Source organism: Erinaceus europaeus, chromosome 3 (assembly GCF_950295315.1).
Source record: "Erinaceus europaeus chromosome 3, mEriEur2.1, whole genome shotgun sequence".
In the NCBI taxonomy this organism is placed as follows: domain Eukaryota; kingdom Metazoa; phylum Chordata; class Mammalia; order Eulipotyphla; family Erinaceidae; genus Erinaceus; species Erinaceus europaeus.
The window spans coordinates 27,670,921-27,690,341 of record NC_080164.1 but is presented as its reverse complement, the minus strand read 5'-3'; the positions used below and the strand labels follow the sequence as shown (position 1 = coordinate 27,690,341).

The 19,421-nt window shown below is 44.7% G+C and overlaps 1 protein-coding gene across 3 annotated transcripts in view; it reads left to right on the top strand.

Moving 5' to 3' along the window:
* The first annotated feature begins 334 nt into the window (after positions 1-334).
* Positions 335-19,421, top strand: part of CDKL4 (cyclin dependent kinase like 4) — a 39,065-nt gene continuing 19,978 nt past the window's right edge. For all 3 annotated transcript variants that reach the window (XR_009548901.1, XM_060186919.1, XM_007520985.3), the window contains exons 1-3: positions 335-424; positions 6,976-7,199; positions 10,285-10,406. Coding sequence is in view for 2 of the 3 variants with exons in the window: in XM_060186919.1 (XP_060042902.1) it covers positions 7,032-7,199; positions 10,285-10,406 (290 nt within the window). In the remaining variant the exon portion in view is untranslated. The remainder of the gene's footprint in view (positions 425-6,975; positions 7,200-10,284; positions 10,407-19,421) is intronic.

Here is a 19,421-nt window from a genome sequence, read left to right as displayed (position 1 = left end):
ACCCCGCAGAGCCAGGGGGAGATCGCTCGGGAAGCGCAGTCACCCACCCACACACACACCGCTTCCTGGGACCAGCCGGCAGGACAAAGCCTTGCAGGCGGCCCAGACTCACAGCACCGCGCCCCAGACACGCACCCAGCGTTTAGCCACGCCCTCATTACGCCAAGCCCGAAGCGCCACACCCTACATCTGGCCACGCCCCTAGCTCATTTAACCACGCCCCAGTGTCGCCCGCCAGGTGTCCACATAGCCACGCCCCCATATCTACCCCTGACGTCAACCTAGCTTCTGGCTCCGCCCCTCCCGATGACCCCGCCCCTCGCCTGCGCGTCCTCTGGTTGCCTGGGAGACGCGTGGCTGGCCTGGGAGCGGTCAGCAGACTGGGCTGCTTGGGCCAGGGAGCCGCGTCCTCATCCGCGACCGCGTAAGTGCCCGTCTCTGGCGCTGCGGGGCGGGGGCTCCCGGAGAAGGGAAGGTCTTGGTCCCTTGCGGAGAGAGGGTGGCTTTCACATAGGTGACTTGGGGTGTGGGGGGGGTCAGGTGACTGGCCACCAAGGGATGGGTGTAGGGGGGAGGGGGCAACTGTTGGCGCCTGTGGGGTGCGGCCTTAGAGGGACTAGGCAGAAGTGGGGAGCAAGAGACCAGTCAGGGGCAGGGACAGGACTGTCACTAGTGGAGAGACCAGGCTGGGGAGGACTGTCACCAAAGGAGGGAGGCAAACTGGGGCACAGCTATCACTCCAGGAGGGATCAGGCTGGGTCAGGGGCATGGACAGGAAGTCTCCATGTCCCCAGGTATCACAGGTGGAATGTTTTCAGGAAATGAGATTCTCATATACATTATGAGGTCTCCTAGAGACCCTCTCAAGAAGGGGACTGTGAGGCAGAGTGACAATGTGCAGCAGGGGTCGGGTCGTGTACTTGGAGGAACAGAATGGTTGTCAAGTGGTCTGCCAGGTGTCAGGAGCTGTTCACAGCATGTGGTTGCATTGGGAGCAGGTTACATCAGCAGAAGCCATCGTGCTGACTTGGTCTTGAAAAGGCCACTCATCCCCCTGCATTCCCTGCTCTCCTCTTTGTGCTATTAGGAGAACTTCAAGACTAGACAATCTGGTCCTAATTCCTTTCCTTCCCTCCCCCCTTTTGTAAAATATTTATTTATTTATTTATTTATTTACTCTTTTGTTGCCCTTATTGTTTTTTATTGTTGTAGTTATTATTGTTGTCGTTGTTGGATAGGACAGAGAGAAATGGAGAGAGGAGGGGAGACAGAGAGGGGGAGAGAAAGATAGACACCTGCAGACCTGCTTCACCGCCCATGAAGCGACTCCCCTACAGGTGGGGAGCCGGGGGCTCCAACCAGGATCCTTACACTGGTTCTTGCACTTTTCGCCACAATGTGCTTAACCCACTGCACTACCACCCAACTCCTTCCTTCCCTTTTCCTGTTTACCTTCTCTCCTGGGTATTCCTTAGGCTTGCTTGCCTGAGCTTTCAGAACCCACTATGTGATAGAATCATGGGAAGAAAGCTTCTCCCAAGTATGATCTCTCTTTGTCTACATTATCTTATAGTTCCTTAACTCTGAAGAAATTAAACAGGAAACCTTCAAATAATTGGTTGGTCCACTCAAGTATCTATCCATACAGTCTGTCCATATCCATCCACAGGCCCAGGTCTAAACCTGTTTCTGCTTTTTTTTTTTCCTAACTTGGTTGATTGGACAGAGAAATTGAGAAGGAAGGGGAAACAGAGGGAGAGAGAAAGAGAGACACCTACAGACCTGCTTCACCACTCATCAAGCTACTCCCACACACCCACCCCTGCATGTGGGCACCAGACATTTGAGCCTGGGTCCTTGCACATGGTAATGTGTGCACTCAACCAGATGCACCACCATGCAGTCCATTTCTGCTTCAAATGTGGAACTGAACAGTCAAATGCTTTGTGAATTCTGAAGCCATGGTTTAGGCCTTACTATTTGCCCAGGTTCTGTTAGCAACCAGATGCAACTTACCTTTGCTTCAAAATGAAGGTTATTTTGCAGATTAACTATGGGAGGACTTTCTATAGAGTACACGGGCAAAAGGCTAACATTGCAGTCAGATGTGGTGGCTGAGATTTAGAAAAACAGAAGAGACCAGGGCTTGCACAGGCTGTGGAGGGCTGGACAGAAACCACAGTGGAGTAGAAAAGCAAAAGAGGAAGAGGCAGTCACATTCAGTATCTCCAGTAAGGAAAGTCTCTGAAAGTGTATGGGCCAGACTCTGAGAAGCAAGGCAAGAACTGGAGTTTGGGACCAGGGTGTGTGTGTGTATGTGTGTGTGTGTGTATGTGTGTGTGTGTGTATACTGTATTTACACTGAATCCTGTGGCCTCCAGTCACACAAATGTTGAAGAAAGATGTTTTGTTGTAATGTAAGTATACACACAGAAACAAACTGATGTCTTTAGTCATCACTGATTTTTTTATGTGGGTGGGGAGAGAGACAGAGAAGAAACACCTGCAGCACTGCTCCACCACTCATGGACCTTCTGTCTACAGATGGGTCCTAGGGACTTGACCCTGGGTCCTCGTGCACAGAAATATGTGTCTACCCAATGGGCCACCCACCACCCGTCTTCGATGTAATATATAATATATAATCACAATTTCAATCAGTATAGTCATTTCAGACTTGCAAGAATACGACAGCAAACTCCCAGACATGGGCATTAGTTCATTGCCAAGGCTGTGCATCAGAGGTCGATCCATTTCCTCTCTGTCTCTCTCTCTCGTGTGTGTGTGTGTGTGTGTGTGTGTGTGTGTGTGTGTGTGTGTGTATGTGTGTCCATGCCTAGCCAGGCATCCCCTTAGGACTGTAGATCCATGGCTGCTAGCTCTGTCCATCAGTTCCAGCTCTGTATCCAGTGAGTGAGGCCCAGGATCAGGGAGCAGGGGAGATACAGTCCAGGCCCAAAGCGCAGACTCCAGTGGCCTGATGTAAACAAACATGTTTGTCTCAGTTGGCTTTTTCTCTTGTTTGATTTCTAGAGTCATAAAAGCTGTGTAGTCGGGAGTGGGGGTAGGGGCACCTGCCAGTTTTGCCAAGTTTCGGGAGGAAACCTCATTAGCTTACCCCGTCACAATCAAGGTCCTGGTGCTCTGGGGCAGATAAAAATAGTAATAACTAAGACAACTAAGTAAAATAGTGAATGTATATCTTAGCATATTCGTCAAACAGAAATAAGCTGATACTAAATTTTAAAAAAATAGTAATAACGACAACAATAATAATAGGGCAGCAAGTACCTCAGCTGTCTAGTGCTCTCTTTTGCCAAGTGCATGACCCAAGTTTGAGTTTGCCCCCACCACATGGGAGGAAGCTTCAGTGCTGTGGCATCTTTCTCTCTCTCCTTCTATCTCTCTCTTCCTAGCTGAATATATGCATACATATTTATATGTCAGCCCAATGACAACAAAATAGTAATAGTAGTAGTTTTCTTTGTTTCTGATACCAAAATTCATCTATATAAATTATAAAATATAAATTTTGGTACACTCTGTTCATTTCACCTAAGTTTTCAAGATCATTTTCATGGAAGCCTGCATGTTATCTCAAAATACATAAAAGGAAAACAAATTGTTTAAATGGTCACTTCTTCTTGTCATCTCTCATTTTTCATTGTTCTCTCTTTTGCCTTTGATAAAGTTTGTGATTTGTCCACTTTGAAGTCTTCCAGGAACCAGGGCTCCTACTTTCTTACTGTTTCCATTTGCCCTGTAAACCTCAGCCCATCTTTTTATTTCTAACCTCTTTGAGTCATTTTGCTGTGGATGTCTTCTGTGTGAAGCTTACATCTGGATTTGCTTTGTGGACCAAATTGAAATTCTCTCACTTAGTAAATGAGTTAAGCCCTCTCATGTTTTCTGAGATGTTAAATTTCATGGGTTTTTGTATATAAATTGTTTTTATATCACCAATGTTATGTGCTTATGTTGAATTTCAAGTGTTTTCCAGATATTGTGGTTGACTTTTTTTTTTAATTTCTTGTGGCATTTTGGAAAGTTGTGTCTTTGTTCAAATGATTTTTGAAAAAAATGTTTAAAATGTTTCTAATTTTAAAGGTTTGTTTTATTTTATTTGAGAGAGAGAGAGAGAGAGAGAGAAGGAAACCAGAACTCAGCTCTAGTTAATGGTGGTGGTAGGATTGAACCTGGAAACTCAGGGCCGCAGGCACGTAGGTCTTTGGCATAACCATTGTGTTACTTCTCCAGCCCACAGGTAGTTACTTTTTTTTTTCACTTGTTAGCCTTTACTTACACTTGTGAATATCATGGCTTATACCTTTGAAGTGGGCCAGACAGTGGCACACCTAGTTAAGTGCTCACATTACAGTGCACAAGTGTTGTTTTCGCCGGGCTATGTCGTTTTCACCTAGAGTTTTAGCTAAGCTAAACTCTAGGTACCCTCAAACTCACAATGCTGTCTTTATATATACTTGCCAAGTAGGGTGGAAACAGGATGTGACATAGAGAGGGTGGAGAGAAAAGTGACTGGTGAAAATCAGAGTGTGACAAGGAGGGGGCGGAGCAGGCGAGAATCCTATCACTGAACCACCAATGCCCTAGAGGGAGGGTGGTGCTTGTTAACAGTGGTTATGTAAATAGAATAGTGTTAAGCAGGGGGGATTTAAACCAAATGAAACAGAAGGGGTTTCATGCATACCAACACACAAGGACCCAGATTCAAGCCCCTGGTCCCATCTGTGGGGGGGAAAGCTTCACAACTGGTGAAGCAAGGCTGTAGGTGTCTCTGTATCTCTCTCCCTATCTCTTCTCTCCTCTCAACTTATCTCTCTCTCTACCCAATAAAATAAATAATAATAAAAGAAATAATAATAATAATTTTAAAAGCACTACATTACAGAACTTTAATAAATGGATTCTACCATGGGTCATTTAATTTGTCTTTTCCATTTTCATTGGTGATTTCACAGTGTAGTTTTCTGGGTTTTTTTTTACAAAATTTTAAAATTTGAGAGGAGTGGGGGTCCAAAGTGGTGGTGCAGCTGGTGGAACACAGATGTTATCATGTGCAAGGACCCATGTTCAAGCCTCTGTCCCCCCGCCTACAGGGGACAAGTGGTAAAGCAAGGCTATAGGTGTCTCTCATTCTCTCTCCCTCTCTATCCCCACTTCTCTCTCAATTTCTGTCTCTACCCAAAATAAATAAAGTATAAAAATTAAAAATATGGAAGTCGGGTGGTAGCGCAGCAGGTTAAGCGCAGGTAGCACAAAGCACAAGGACTGGCTGAAGGATCCCAGTTCGAGCCCCCAGGTCCCCGCCTGCAGGGGAGTCACTTCACAGGCAGTGAAACAGTTCTGTAGGTGTTTGTCTTTCTCTACCCCTCTCTGTCTTCCCATCTCCTTCATTTCTCTCTGTCCTGTCCAACAACAACAAGATCAGTAGCAACAACAATAATAAATACAACAATAAAACAGCGAGGGCAACAAAAGGGAATAAATAAATATTTAAGAAAAAATTAAAATATATATATTAAGGAGTATAACCCTACTTAACATGGACTCTGGTTATCACAAAATTCACAAATGAGTGATGCCAAACAGAGCTCTCACATCAGTATCGCAGTCTGGGGACAGGAGCTCATTCATGCCTCCTTTGGGGGCCTTATGGTGTTTTTCTGGGGGAGCTAAGCCTTCAAGAAGCTGCCGCCCCCCCCCCACCCCCACCGCACAAGGCCCCTCAGTGCAGGGACGGGCTCTGAAGCCTCTCGGCTCCCAGCTCCATATACTCTCTCTCCTCCCCACCTGGTGAAGCAGAAACTCCACACAGCCTTCTCCACCTCCTTCTGATCTCTGGAATTCACATGGTCAGAAGGGAAAGGACAGGCAGCAGATCTGGGAGACTGAGCTCTCCCCTCCACTGACTTTGATAACATCAGATTGGAATCCCTCCCTGAAGGCATTGGGAGAAAAAAAATCAGATAGGATTCCTTTTCTTTTCCTACAGATACATATATACAGAAATAGAGAGGGGAGGGGGAGATAGAGAGACATAGAAACACTTGCAGTCCTGCTTTACCGCTCGTGAAGGTTCCTCCCCACATTTTTTTTAACTCGATGCAGGTGTACAGTAAGAAACGATACCTGAAATCTTAGTCAGATCTGGGAGGATAATGTCCTGGTATATTCTTAAGTATTTTACTTAATTGTCCATTTGTTTTTGTGGTACCAGAGAATGAACCTACCACTGAGAAAGAGAGAAAGAAAGAGAGACATCACAGCACCACCCCCAACATACGTAGAGCTCCCTCCATGCTGTCCACAGTGCTTCCTCCCTCCCCATGTGGTGTCCAGGGCTCAAACCTAGGGCCTCAGATGTGGTAAGGTGCACACACTACCAAGCGAGCCACTTCTTGGTCCTAGCATGTCCTTTTTTAATGCGCAACCTAGGGCTTAAGCACGGGAAGGTGCGCCATCTACTGGGTGAGCTGTCTCCCAGCCCCTAATTAATTTAACTTGAATGAGAGATTAACATAACGTGGCATAGGAGGTGCCAAAGACTGAACTCAGGAACTCATGCTTGCAAGTCCTATGCTCCACCACTCAACCACCTCCCTAGGATTGTGTCTGAAGCCACTCCATGGAGTCAGAGAGCTCACCAGGTGGGGTGTCTGCCTTGCCATGCATACAGCCCAGGTTTGAACCTGGTCACCACAGAGGAGGACCTATGGCACTGGAAGAATCACTAGTATTGTGGCGCCTCTCTCTCTCTCTCTCTCTCTCTCTATCTCTATCTCTCTCCCTCCCTCTGAAAAGTAGCCCAGAGCAGTGAAATCATACATGCACCAAGGACCTAGAATAATAACTAACTAAACAAATCTCTTGGTCAAACAAGCCTTTGGCACACTAAGGGAACTTGAGGACACACACCGTCCTTGGGGACCTGAGCCAAACCCTCCCATTTTCCAGTCTCGATGCTGAACTGCAGAGGAATTCACGCACGGCCCTGAGTCACTGAAGCTCCCATGGAGAAGTATGAAAAACTGGCAAAGATTGGAGAAGGCTCTTATGGGGTGGTCTTCAAATGCAGGAACAAAAACTCAGGCCATGTGGTCGCTATTAAAAAGTTCATGGAGTCTGAAGATGATCCCATGGTCAAGAAAATTGCGCTGAGAGAAATCCGAATGTTGAAGGTGGGTAGGCTTGTTTCTCTCAGTAGGGGTGTGTGTGTGTGGGGGGGCGTCTGGCCCCAGAGTCTTACTTCATTTAATCTGGCCCTACCAGGACAAACAAAGGCAGCACCTGGTATTCAGGAAGTCCAGGAGCTCTTTTCATAGCTTAGAAAGTGCCCATCTTTCAGTGGATAGTTTTGTGTGGCCCCTGGCTGGTGTTATGAATATCCAAGTGGCCATTGACAGAACAAAAAGCTCCCCACCCTGCTCTGATGCATGGCATTGGGTGGAAGGCTCATACCAGAATAAGTCGTAAAAGTGTTTTTTTTATTTTCCTGTTTAACTTGGATTTCTTTGTATCAGCAACTGTGAGAATTAATTGATCATCACTTTGGGGATTTGGTTGGTCAGTTGGTTGGTCAGTCGGTTGGTCAGTCATCACTGGAACTACATCCCTCCAGGTCACTTTTTTTCAGAATGAAAAACAGCACAGCACCAAAGCTTCCCTCAGTGTGGTAGGTGCCAGGCTTGAAACGGGTGTGTCCACAGCAAAGCAAGTATACCCTCCAGTGTCTAGCTGGCCTTTTGATTATCTGAAGCCACTCCGTGGAGCCAGAGAGATAGCTTACTGGTAGTGGGGGGGGTTCTGTCTTGCCATGTTTTTTGGTTTTTGTTTTGTTTTGTTTGTTTTGTTTTGCCTCCAGTGTTTTTGCTGGGGCTTGGTGCCTACACTACAAATCCACTGTTCCTGGAGGCCATTTTTTCCCCATTTTTGTTGCCCTGGTTGTTATTGTTATTATTATTGTTGTTGTTGCCATTGTTGTTGCATAGGACAGAAAGAAATTGAGAGAGGAAGGGAAGATAGAGAGGGGGAGAAAAAGATAGACACATGTAGACCTGCTTCACCATTTATGAAGCGACCCCCCCCCCCGCAGGTGGGGAGCTGGGGGTTCGAACCAGGATCCTTATGTCAGTTGTATGCTTCACACCATGTACACTTAACCCACCACTGCACTGCCTCCCAGCACCCAGTAACTGAGATTCTTATACTCAGTAGAAATCAAAGAACCACAGCCTGGGAGGTAGTGCAATGGAGAAAGTGTTGGAGTCCAAGCATGAGTTAGCAACACATGCTGGATCAAGACTCTGGTTCTCTCTCTTTCTTTCTCATTAATAAGTAGTTTTTAAATTTTTATACCTTTATTTATTGAATAGAGACAGCCAGAAATCGAGAGTGAAGGGGTGATAGAAAGGGAGAGATACGGAGACACCTGCAACACTGCTTCACCACTCACAAAGCTTTCCCCCTGCAGGTGAGGACTGGGGCTCGAACCTGAGTTACTGCACATTGTAACATATGCACTCATCCAGGTGCACCACTACCTGGCCCCAGTAAATCTTATTTTTAATAAATTAAATCATAAAGTGCAATTTCTAAAGTTTCCATGAGTGGTACATAGAACAAGATAAGCTAGACCTTTTTTTAACTTTATTTAATTTGATAGGACAGAAAGAAATTGAGAGTAATGGGGAAGAGAGAGAGAGACCTGCAGCACTGCTTCACTACTTGTGAAGCTTTACCCCAGCAAATGGGGGCTGGGGGCTTGAACCTAAGTCCTTGTGCATGGTAATGGTAATATGTGCACTTAACCAAATATGTCCCCCCCATTTCATTTCATTTCTCTTTTTATATTTTTATATTACAGAATTACATATCAACAGGGGTTTGAATCCACACCATTCCCACCACCAGAGTTCTGAATCTTCACTCTCTCCACTGCAATCCACCACACTTCCCCTAAAGTTTTAGACAGGGGCCAATCTACAACTATCTGTCCACATTTATACATAGTTGCCCCTTCTTTTTCTGATTCAAGCCTCTCTTTCCCTCTAAGCCCCTCATGACATCATAACTACCTCTATATGTCCCTCTCCTTTTCCTTCTCTCTCTCTGGGTGCTGACGGAGCTGGAGTGCAGAGTCCTCTTATCTTCATCCTATCACTTCTCCCCCACTGGGAGTATGGATTAGGCTTGTTTATGGGGAGCAGAAAGTAAGAGTTCTGGCTTCTGTAGCTGCTTCTCCACTGAGTATGGGCATTGACAGGTCGATCCATAACCCCAGCCTGTTTCTATCTTTCCCGAGTGGACCAGAGCTCTGGAGATTCGAGAGTCCAGGACACATTGTTGAGGTCGTCCGCCCAGAGCAGTTGGGGTGGAGTCATGGTAGCATCTGCAGCCTGGTGTCTGGAAGGTGGCATGACCTGAGGCTGTGGATTTTTTTCCAGCTGTAGATTATGTGTCCAATTCAATCTCTTGTTGTGTACAATAGTTGTGTGGGGAGAGCAAAGGTCTGTTTGCAGCTACTCCATAAACCATGCCTCCCGGAAGTCCTTATTTCATTTCATTTCATTTCATTTCACTTTCTTTCTTTCTTTCTTCCTCTCTTTCTTTCTTTCTTTCTTTCCTGTTTTCAGAGCACTGCTCATATATTTCAATTTTTCAGTCAGTGCACTGTGGTGAATCTGAGACCTCAGCGCCTCAGGTATGAAACTTGTGTTGCAAAACCATTATACTGTGTCCCAGGGCCATGCCTTCTAGTCTTAATGAACACTGAAAATTTGCAATTCAGAATTGACCTTGTAAAAAGTAGTCTGTTTGGTTTCAAAGTTAGATCTAAAATGTGAGTTTACAAGAAGTATTAGAACGTTCCCTTATAACTTTCTGGTTGATAGCAGCTAAAATAAATAGTTAAGTAAGATAAATAGTTAAAGCTAATTAAAAGGGGGCTGGTGGAATAGCTCATTTGGACTGTGTGTTCTTACTATGAGACCCAATTTCCAGTCCAACCCCCCCACTGTAGAGAAAGCTTCCATGCTGTGGCCTCCTTTTCTATCTATCTATCTATCTATCTATCTATCTATCTATCTCCCTGTCTCTCTCTGTTTCTCTCCCTCCCTCCCACCCCCCTCTGATCCTATTAAAAGTAACATAAATAAAGCTAGCTAAAATCAAAGCTAAGGATTTGGTTTTTGAAAAATACTATAGGGTATTGGGGCGAATTAAGAGAAACAAACCACCCAGCCTTGTATTTCATTTTCTTTGCAGCAACTGAAACACCCCAACCTCGTGAACCTCATTGAGGTGTTCAGGAGAAAAAGGAAAATGCACCTGGTGTTTGAATACTGTGATCATACGCTTCTGAATGAGCTGGAAAGAAACCCAAATGGGTAAGTCATCGGGCAGCCAGACTTGTGGAGGCCGGTTCCCAGTTTTATTAGATGTGGTATTAACTGTGATAGTTTCCAGCTCTGAGCCTTTCTACCCTGAGGTGTCTGCTGGTCATCGGCTTCCTGTGTTTGGTGGACAGAGTACACAAATGTGAACTTGGAGTCAGAATAGTTAGGAAGACAGCAAGCTGCAGCTGTCACTCAGCATATTTAGTAAACTCCCCACCGGCATATCTGAAGGACAGACCACAGGTCAATACTAAGACATCTATTCATAGAATCCATCCATCATAAATGAAAGGAGAAAAAAAGACATATGTTTGATAGAATTTTTGTCTCTGGGGCTTCACCATTCTAAACAGACTTTTTTTTTTTTTTTTTTTTTTTTTTAAAGATAGAGACAGGTAGAGAGGGAAAGACACACCAGTGCCGAAGTTTCCCCCACTGTGGTGGGGCCAGGCTTGAACCTGGGTCCTGTGCATGACAATGCAGGCAGACTTTCCAGGTGAACTGTCTTGCTAGCCCAGGTTGATAAATTCAGCATCCTCTGTGCGCACAGGTGCGCACACACCCCATTAGCGTCAGCCACATAGCACAGCATCAGAGCTGAGCTGAGCAGTGCTCTGCTCTCTCTCTCTCTCTCTCTCTCTCTCTCTCTCTTTCATTAGAAGAATTAGAAAAGCTGGTACCAGGGAGTCGGGTGGTAGCACAGTGGGTTAAGTGCACGTGCCTCAAAACGCAAGGACTGGCGAAAGGATCCCAGTTTGAGCCCCTGGCTCCCCACCTGCAGGGGAGTCACTTCACAAGCGGTAAAGCAGGTCTGCAGGTGTCTATCTTTCTCTCCCCGTTCTGTCTTCCTCTCCTCTCTCCATTTCTCTCTGTCCTATCTAACAACGACAACAATAATAACAACTATAACAACAATGAAAAACAACAAGGGCAACAAAAGGGAAAATAAATTAAAAAAAAAAAAGCTGGTACCAAAGGACTCTGCCCTCCCCCACCCACCCTGCCGCAGTTGGTCACCATCCCTGCATGTCCTGGGGGTGCAAGAGAGGGGTGCAAGAGCCTAGAGAAGGACAGGCACCTGTGAAGCTCTCCCTCTGTAGGTGGAGACCAGGGGCTTGAACGTGGGTCCTTACACACTGTAATGTGTGTACTTAACCAGTTGCACCACCACCTGACCCCAATATATCTTATTTTACCAAGAGATACAGAGAGAGACTAGAGACTGGTGCTGGTGCTGGGGTTTGAACCTGGGACCTCTGAGCCTGAGGCATGGGAGTCTTTGGCAGAGCCACTGTGCTGTCTCCCCAGCCCAGAAGAGCTCCTGTTCATGAAAAGGTTGCACTACCCACCCCAGCTCTGAGAACAGAGCTGAGAAAAGCAACCCTGAGATAAAGTTGTACAGCTGTCTGTAGACTGAGTCTTTTTAGACCCTTTTATGGTTTCTTTTCTTTTTTTATTTTCTTTTACGTTTAGTTATTTATTTTCCTTTTTGTAGCCCTTGTTTTTTATTATTGTTGTAGTTATTGTTGTTATTGATGTCATCATTGTTGGATAGGACAGAGAGAAATGGAGAGAGGAAGGTAAGACAGAGAAGGGGAGAGAAAGACACCTGCAGACCTGCTTCACTGCCTGTGAAGCAACTCCCCTGCAGGTGGGGAGCTGGGGGCTCGAACCCGGATCCTTAGTCTGTCCTTGTGCTTAGCGCCACCTGCACTTAACCCGCTGCGCTGCCACCTGACTTCCTGTTTGCTTTTCATGTATAACAGAAGAATGCCATACATTCAGCCTCATGCATTTATGCCCCCACTGAGTGCTCTCCTCTGGCCCGTTAAACTTTTCTTTTTAATTTAGAGAGAGAGAGAGAGAGAGAGAGAAAGAAAGAAAGAAAGAGGAAGAGGCTAGAGCAGGCAGAAAGGAAAAGACACCACTGGGCCACTCACTCCACCATCCAGGGAGCTGTCCGGTGTTGCTAATAGCTTTTCCCTGTGATGCCAGGGCCCGAAGCACAGTAAGGTTTGCACTCTACCTAGTGAGATATCTTCTGGACCCTGAAAATATATTTTTAGAAATGCAAACAGACCAGCTGGAAAGTAGTGAAGGCCTAAACTGGGGTGGGCAGGGGAGTGGGGGATACACAGGGAAAAAAAATCAAATCAAGATCCAGGTGGCAAGTGAGTTTACCAAGAATTGATGAAACACAGACGAATGCCAGAATGGGGTGTCCTTGCCTTGTCACCTGAGATAAGTGGATGTTACACTGGCAAAACCAGGTTTCAGCCTGGGGTGGGGGACGGGACAGTGACTTGCAGCCATGTGGTGACCATTGCTGGGCCAGCCTCCCTGGAGGGCATGACCAGGAGGCACTCAGCAGAGGACAGGACAGCCTGGCAGCTGTGGGGACACCACCAGCAGTTAGCTTTCATTGCTCTGTCCTCGCTTCCCTGTGGGAGAAGGGCCAGCAATGTCCACTCAGAGTGACAGGGAGTGCCCAGCCTCCATGCCCAGGGCTCTGCTTGCCCTCACACGGTCTTCACAGTGGCCTCCTGTGCTGTGAAGCCAGCTCTCAGGTCACCTGAGTTCCATACCCACAGGATCACAAGGCAGCCAGAGAGACACCTCAGGGGATGGAGCGCAGAACTTGCACCCTTGAGGCTCCTGGCTCCATCCCCAGTGATGCTTGTACAAGAATGGTCCCCTGACCCCCACCCATAAATTTAACAAAGGTTTATTTTATTTTATTTTATTTATTTGTCTCCAGGGTTATCGCTGGGACTTGGTGCCTGCATTACGAATCCACTGCTCCTGGAGGCTATTTTTTCCCTTTTGTTGCCCTTGTTGCTTACCATTGTTGTTATTACTGTTGTTGTTGGGTAGGACAGAGAGAAATGGAGAGAGGAGAGGCAGACAGAGAAGGGGGGGAGAGAAAGATAGACACCTGCAGACCTGGAGGGACTCATCTCATAGGTTAAGCTCTGCCAGGCTCCACCATCTCCTCACAATTTTTCTACATCTTTCCCTATCTTTCTATCTAGTCATCGCATTAAGATGGGTCAATGTCTGTAAAAGACTCCATCTGTGACCGAGGAATAGTGGTGTAGGGGTGAGCAGAAATCTTTTGGGCATAAACCTGAATGATATAACAAAACAGGAAGGGACAAGTAGGGGAGTAGTAAAAGCCAGTGTGATGTCAAGGGAAGGATTGGTGCGCAATGGAACGTTCCCTGTCTCTAGGGGGGCAAGGGTTCGTAATGAGGGGGTGTTTCCTGCCTCAAAGGGCAGGACCTGTAGGCAGGAGGGCATGGCCCACCAAGCAGAGGGGCTATTTGGCATTGTATAGTCCTCAAGGCAGCAGTCTATAAAGTCTATGAACTACTCAGGGTCAGTCTATGAAAAACCAGCAGCGTGAAGGGAAGGAAGCTGCTGTAAAATTGTCTAGTGTCCAAAGGATATACCATCAAGTCTGATAGAAGTCTCAGTCCAAAGTAGGCGACTAGGGGGAGAAATGGCAGGGGATGAAATGCTGCATGAGGAAGATCAGCCGCTGGAATTCCGCTTTTTTGTAGAGAGTGAGCTGGAACTGCCAAAACATGACAAGCAAAGCAGAAGCAGGAAAGGCAGACAGGCAGTAAAAAAGTTCTGTCCTTGGGTCTGTGAATCAGGTTCTTCAGATCGCCTCAGGTGACATCTAGGGTTTTGGGGAGTGTGCCACTGTAGTCGTGCCGTCTAGTAGGTGACATCAGGGTGTACAGGGGTCCAGATGGTTTTTCCCGGGATTCCTGTGAAAGAAACACAAACAATCTGCTTTTCGTGGTTAGCAGGGCATCTGATTTGATTTTTTTTTTAATTTTTTATTTAAGAAAGGATTAATGAACAAAAACATAAGGTAGGAGGGGTACAACTCCACACAATTCCCACCACCCAATCCCCATAACCCACCCCCTCCCATGATAGCTTTCCCATTCTCTAGCCCTCTGGGAGCATGGACCCAGGGTCGTTGAGGGTTGCAGAAGGTAGAAGGTCTGGCTCTGTAATTGCTTCCCCGCTGAACATGGGCGTTGACTGGTCGGTCCATACTCCCAGTCTGCCTCTCTCTTTCCCTAGTAAGATGTGTCTCTGGGGAAGCTGAGCTCCAGGACACATTGGTGGGGTCTTCAATCCAGGGAAGCCTAGCCAGCATCCTGGTGGCATCTGGAACCTGGTGATTGAAAAGAGAGTTAACATATGAAGCCAAACAATTTGTTGAGCAATCATGGATCTCAAGCTTGGAATAGTGGAGAGGAAGTGTTAGGGAGGTACTCACTGCAAACTCTAGTGTACTTCTGCTTTCAGGTATATATTTTGCAGTAGTTTATGGATACGTGTGCACATAAGCTCTCTCTCACAGAAACTGGTGTATATCTAGGTTATGGGACTTTGTTAGAAAGTGAACTACCTGAGATGAAATTAGAGTGTACTATAAAAGGAAAGGTCTCACCCGAGTAATGAAGCTGAAGGGTTGTCATTCCACACGTGAAGTCTCTGGATACAGCCTGAGGTGAAGCATGTTGAGGTGGCAATCGTTGCTTTGGTTAGGTTGTGATTGGCGGATGCAATATTATTTGGTTTGGATTGGGAGATGCATACGGGAAAGTGGGCCCTATCCAAGGGTTCCAGGACTGGGGGAAGTAGGGGCTCTATAGTGAAGATGTGAGGTTCCTGCTGTCTTAGGGTTCAAAAAGACAATCGATAGTTAATATTATCATCACATTATTTGTTAATTGGGTTAACTTTGAAAAGTCCCTTTGTTATGGTTTGCTGTACAGTATCCAGTATCTTGTATATAGCTGTGCTATTGGATGCTTCTAATCTACTTGGTCTAGGCTTTTGAGAGAGTCTGCATATCAAATACATAGCCTATATATTAAAAAGATTCAGTTTGTCTTTTGAGAAACTTTGAGACATACAATTGATTTCCCCCTCTCATATTAATTAACTACTGATTTATATGTCTACATTTTGCTAGGAGTGTACATAAACACCATTCCCACCACCAAAGGACTGTGACCCATCCCTCCCGCCCACTCCCACCCCCCACTGGCCCAGGAAGCTACATGTCTACCCTTCACCACTGGGTTTTTACTTTGGTGCCCTACTTACAATTTGATCAGGTCCTGCTTTTAGTTTCCCTTTCAGATCTTCTTAGTCAGCTTCTGTTGATGAGTGGGATCATCCCATACTCATCTTTATCTTTCTGACTTAGTTCACTTAACATAATTCCTTCTAGCTCTGTCCAAGATGGGTCAGAGAAGGTGGGTTCATTTTTCTTGATAGCTGCATAGTATTCCATTGTGTATATATACACCACAGCTTTCTCAGCCACTCATCTGTTGTTGGGCACCTGGGTTGCTTCCAGGTTTTAGCTATTATGAATTGTGCTGCTATGAACATAGGAGTACACACCTCTTTTTGGTTGGGTGTTATGGAGTCCTTGGTGTATAACCCCAGGAGAGGAATTACTGGGTCATATGGAAGGTCCATGTCTAGCCTTCTGAGAGTTTTCCAGACTGCTCTCCACAGAGGCTGTACCAATTTACATTCCCACCAGCAATGTAAAAGGGTTCCTCTGTCCCCACATCCTCTCCAGCATTTGTTGCTGCTGTCCTTTTTGATGTATGCCATTCTTACAGGAGTGAGGTGGTATCTTAGTGTTGTCTTAATTTGCATTTCTCTGACAGTCAGTGACCTAGAGCAGTTTTTCATATGTTTGTTAGCCTTTTGCATCTCCTCTGTGGTGAATGTTTTGTTCATTTCCTCTGCCCATTTTTGGATGGAGTCATTTGCTTTTTTGCGGCTAAGTTTGCTGAGCTCTTTATATATTTTGGTGATTAGTTTCTTGTCTGATGTCTGGCATGTGAAGATCTTCTCCCATTCTGTGAGGGGTCTCTCTGTTTGTTTAATAGTTTCTTTGGATGTGCAGAAGCTTTTCAATTTGATGTAGTCCCATTGGTTTGTTTCTGCTTTAGTCTTCCTTGCAATTGGGTTTGATTCATCAAAGATGTCCTTGAGGTGTAGGTGGGAAAGTGTTTTACCAATGTTTTCCTGATTTGAATTTTTTTATATAAAAAGAGGTTTGGTGCCTTAGCCAACTGAGTATTGGGGGATGTATCTTTCCTATTTATTTATTATTATTATTATTATTATTATTTTTATTTTTACTTAAGTGAGCCTAGGCATATGGCAGGCCTTCTCAACAGCCATTTGTCTTTGGGGATAGTAAGAGATGTCTGTGGCATGGGTGATGTTATAAAGGGAAATATCTTTAAATTGTTGGCTGACAAAGGCAGGCCTATAGTGACAAGACGAGATACATCAGTTAAGTGTAGAAGAATGTGTGAATGTTGTTAATTCACATAAGTTGTATATGGAGGAACTTTTCATAGTTTAATACCTTACCAAATGAACAGATGATTTTTCATATGAAGGCTTGATAGATGTAATCACTTACTTGTGAAAAAAAATAAAACTTGTAACAAGTTAGAGGTTTACTACAATTGATACCTCGATGATTATAATTGGTTTAAATATCTTTATGATTTTGTTTAAAGGTCATCTAATGTTACCTCTCGTAGCAGTCTCTACAGCAGGATCTTCAGACCAGTTTTAGTTAAAATATATATATTTTTATTTTTAACTATTTTTACTTTGGCCTATAAACAGACTCAGATTACTTAGAGAGCTAATGCATGTTAGTGACAATGGTTTTAACATTTACAGTGCCAGATTGATGCCAGATATGTTGTGGATTAATTTCCACAAGATAGTTTACAGGGCACGTTTGGGGGCCCTCCAAAAGCACCCTGTATAGAGAATTTGCATTTTAGTTTTGGGGATGTATTGTCATGTTAAATATTTAGACTTTACCTTAAATGGTTAGTTACTTTTAGCAAATTAACTTTACCTTGCCTGGTAGTAATATAGCTTCAAGGTTACACTTTTAACTGTTAAGTTAATGTTTACCAAACTTGAAACATACCTATAAACATTTAGTTATAACACACAGGAGGAGAAAAACTTTTGTTATAAAAACATATCATTTTAAAAACAAATTTATATCTGTCTTTACTCACACAGTTTAAGACTAAGCACTTTACATATATACCAAGACATATATAAAAATCAAAAGAGAGAAAAAAAATTTTTTTCGAATGTTTCTGGATGTCTCCAGAAACTTTGGCTGCGTCCAGCATTTTTATATAAAGTCAATTACCTTTAGAGTACTCTGAGCAGATGGGTCATACAAAAACTTTTGGTCATTCAATACATTCACTCACAAATCACAACTGGCCAGTCATAAGACATCCAGAGAAGGGATAGGAGAGAGGGCTCTGTGAACCAGATTTTCCAGATTCTGCCATGTCTTATTATGGGTCCTGGGATGTATCCTGCATCTAGTCCTCTTGTAGTATTTCTTGTTCTTCAGGGATAGCAGTGCCATCATGCGGGTATTGTCGGACATGGCGGGCAGGAACCCAGACAGGTTTAGAGTAATTCTGTGGGAAAACGCATGCGAAACCCCTCCCCATGGTTAATAGGGGGTCAGGCCCTTTCCAGATTTTATCGAGTGGGTCTTTCCATTTGACCTTAATAGCTGGGAGGGTAGATGGTGTTTGCCAGTTTAGAATAATAGGAGGTAGGTCCGAGTTATTGTAAATATTAAAGAGATTTAATGTAGTTAAGACTTTTGCTAGCTGGATATTAGGGGAGGTACATTCCTCCTTTATCTTTATTTAATTGAGCCTTAAGGGTTTGATGGGCTCTCTCGACAATGCCTTGTCCCTGTGGATTATAGGGAATGCCTGTGGTATGAGTAATGTTCCAGATGGAACAAAAATCTTTAAATTGTTTGCTGGTAAACATATTCCCATTGTTAGTTTTTAGTTGAAGAGGTAAGCCCATTACAACAAAACAGGAGAGCATATGGCTTATAAGCTTTTTAGAGCTTTCTCTCATCTGAGCTGTCACCCACATAAATTTAGAAAAGGTATCAATTGAGACAAACACATATTTTTGCTTGCCAAAGTTTGGTATGTGGGTGACATTGATTTGCCAAAGAGCATTGGTTTTTAAGCCTCGGGGGTTAACCCCAAGAATTTGAATAGCAGGTGTTTTTATGAGACTTGCACAGGAAGAACATGTAGCAAGGATATGTTTCAACTGTGGTAAAGTAACATCAGGAAATCGAGCTCGAAGGCCTTTAAGATTAACATGGGTTAGGGAATGAAAGTCAGCAGGATCAGAGACAGAGACTAGGAGAGTTCCTGTGGAGTCAAGTCGGTCAGCTGCAGCATTCCCTTCGGACAGGGAACCAGGAAGAGGGCTGTGGGAACGAAGGTGTTGAATATACAGTGGTTGGGTTCAAGAACAGAGTGTAGAGGCGATTTGAATCAAGAGAGGGGAAAGTGGGTTGTCATCAATTTTCACATAAGAACGAGCAAGCCATGGAAGTAAGTTAACAGTATACACAATGTCAGAAAAAAGATTGAAGGATTCTGGTACAGCTTTTAATGCAAGGAAAACAGCATAAAGTTCTTTGTACTGAGGGGAATTATCAGGAAGCTCAGTAAAGAGAGGTTTAGGGGATTGTTTGTCTGGATAATATATAAGAGCAGCAGCTCCCTTTATTCCACCATCAGTGAAGACTGTAGGAACAGAGAGGATGGGATCTCTAGATAAAAGTTTAGGTACTAGTAGAGGCAAAAGAGGTAAAGAAGCTATCAATTTATTAGAAGGAAAATGGTTATCTATTTGTCCTGGAAACCCCACGAAGCTTATAGCAAAATGGGAATGATGGTGTATGAGCCACTCTGTATCTGTGAGAGAAAAGGGAAGAATAATTAAATCCAGTTCTTTCCCTAAGACCTGCACAGACCTATTTCTTCCTTGGTGAACCATGAATGCTAATGCATCTATCTCAGTGGGGAGTCTTGGAGCTCCACCTACTGGTGAGTGAAGCCACTCGAGAACCCC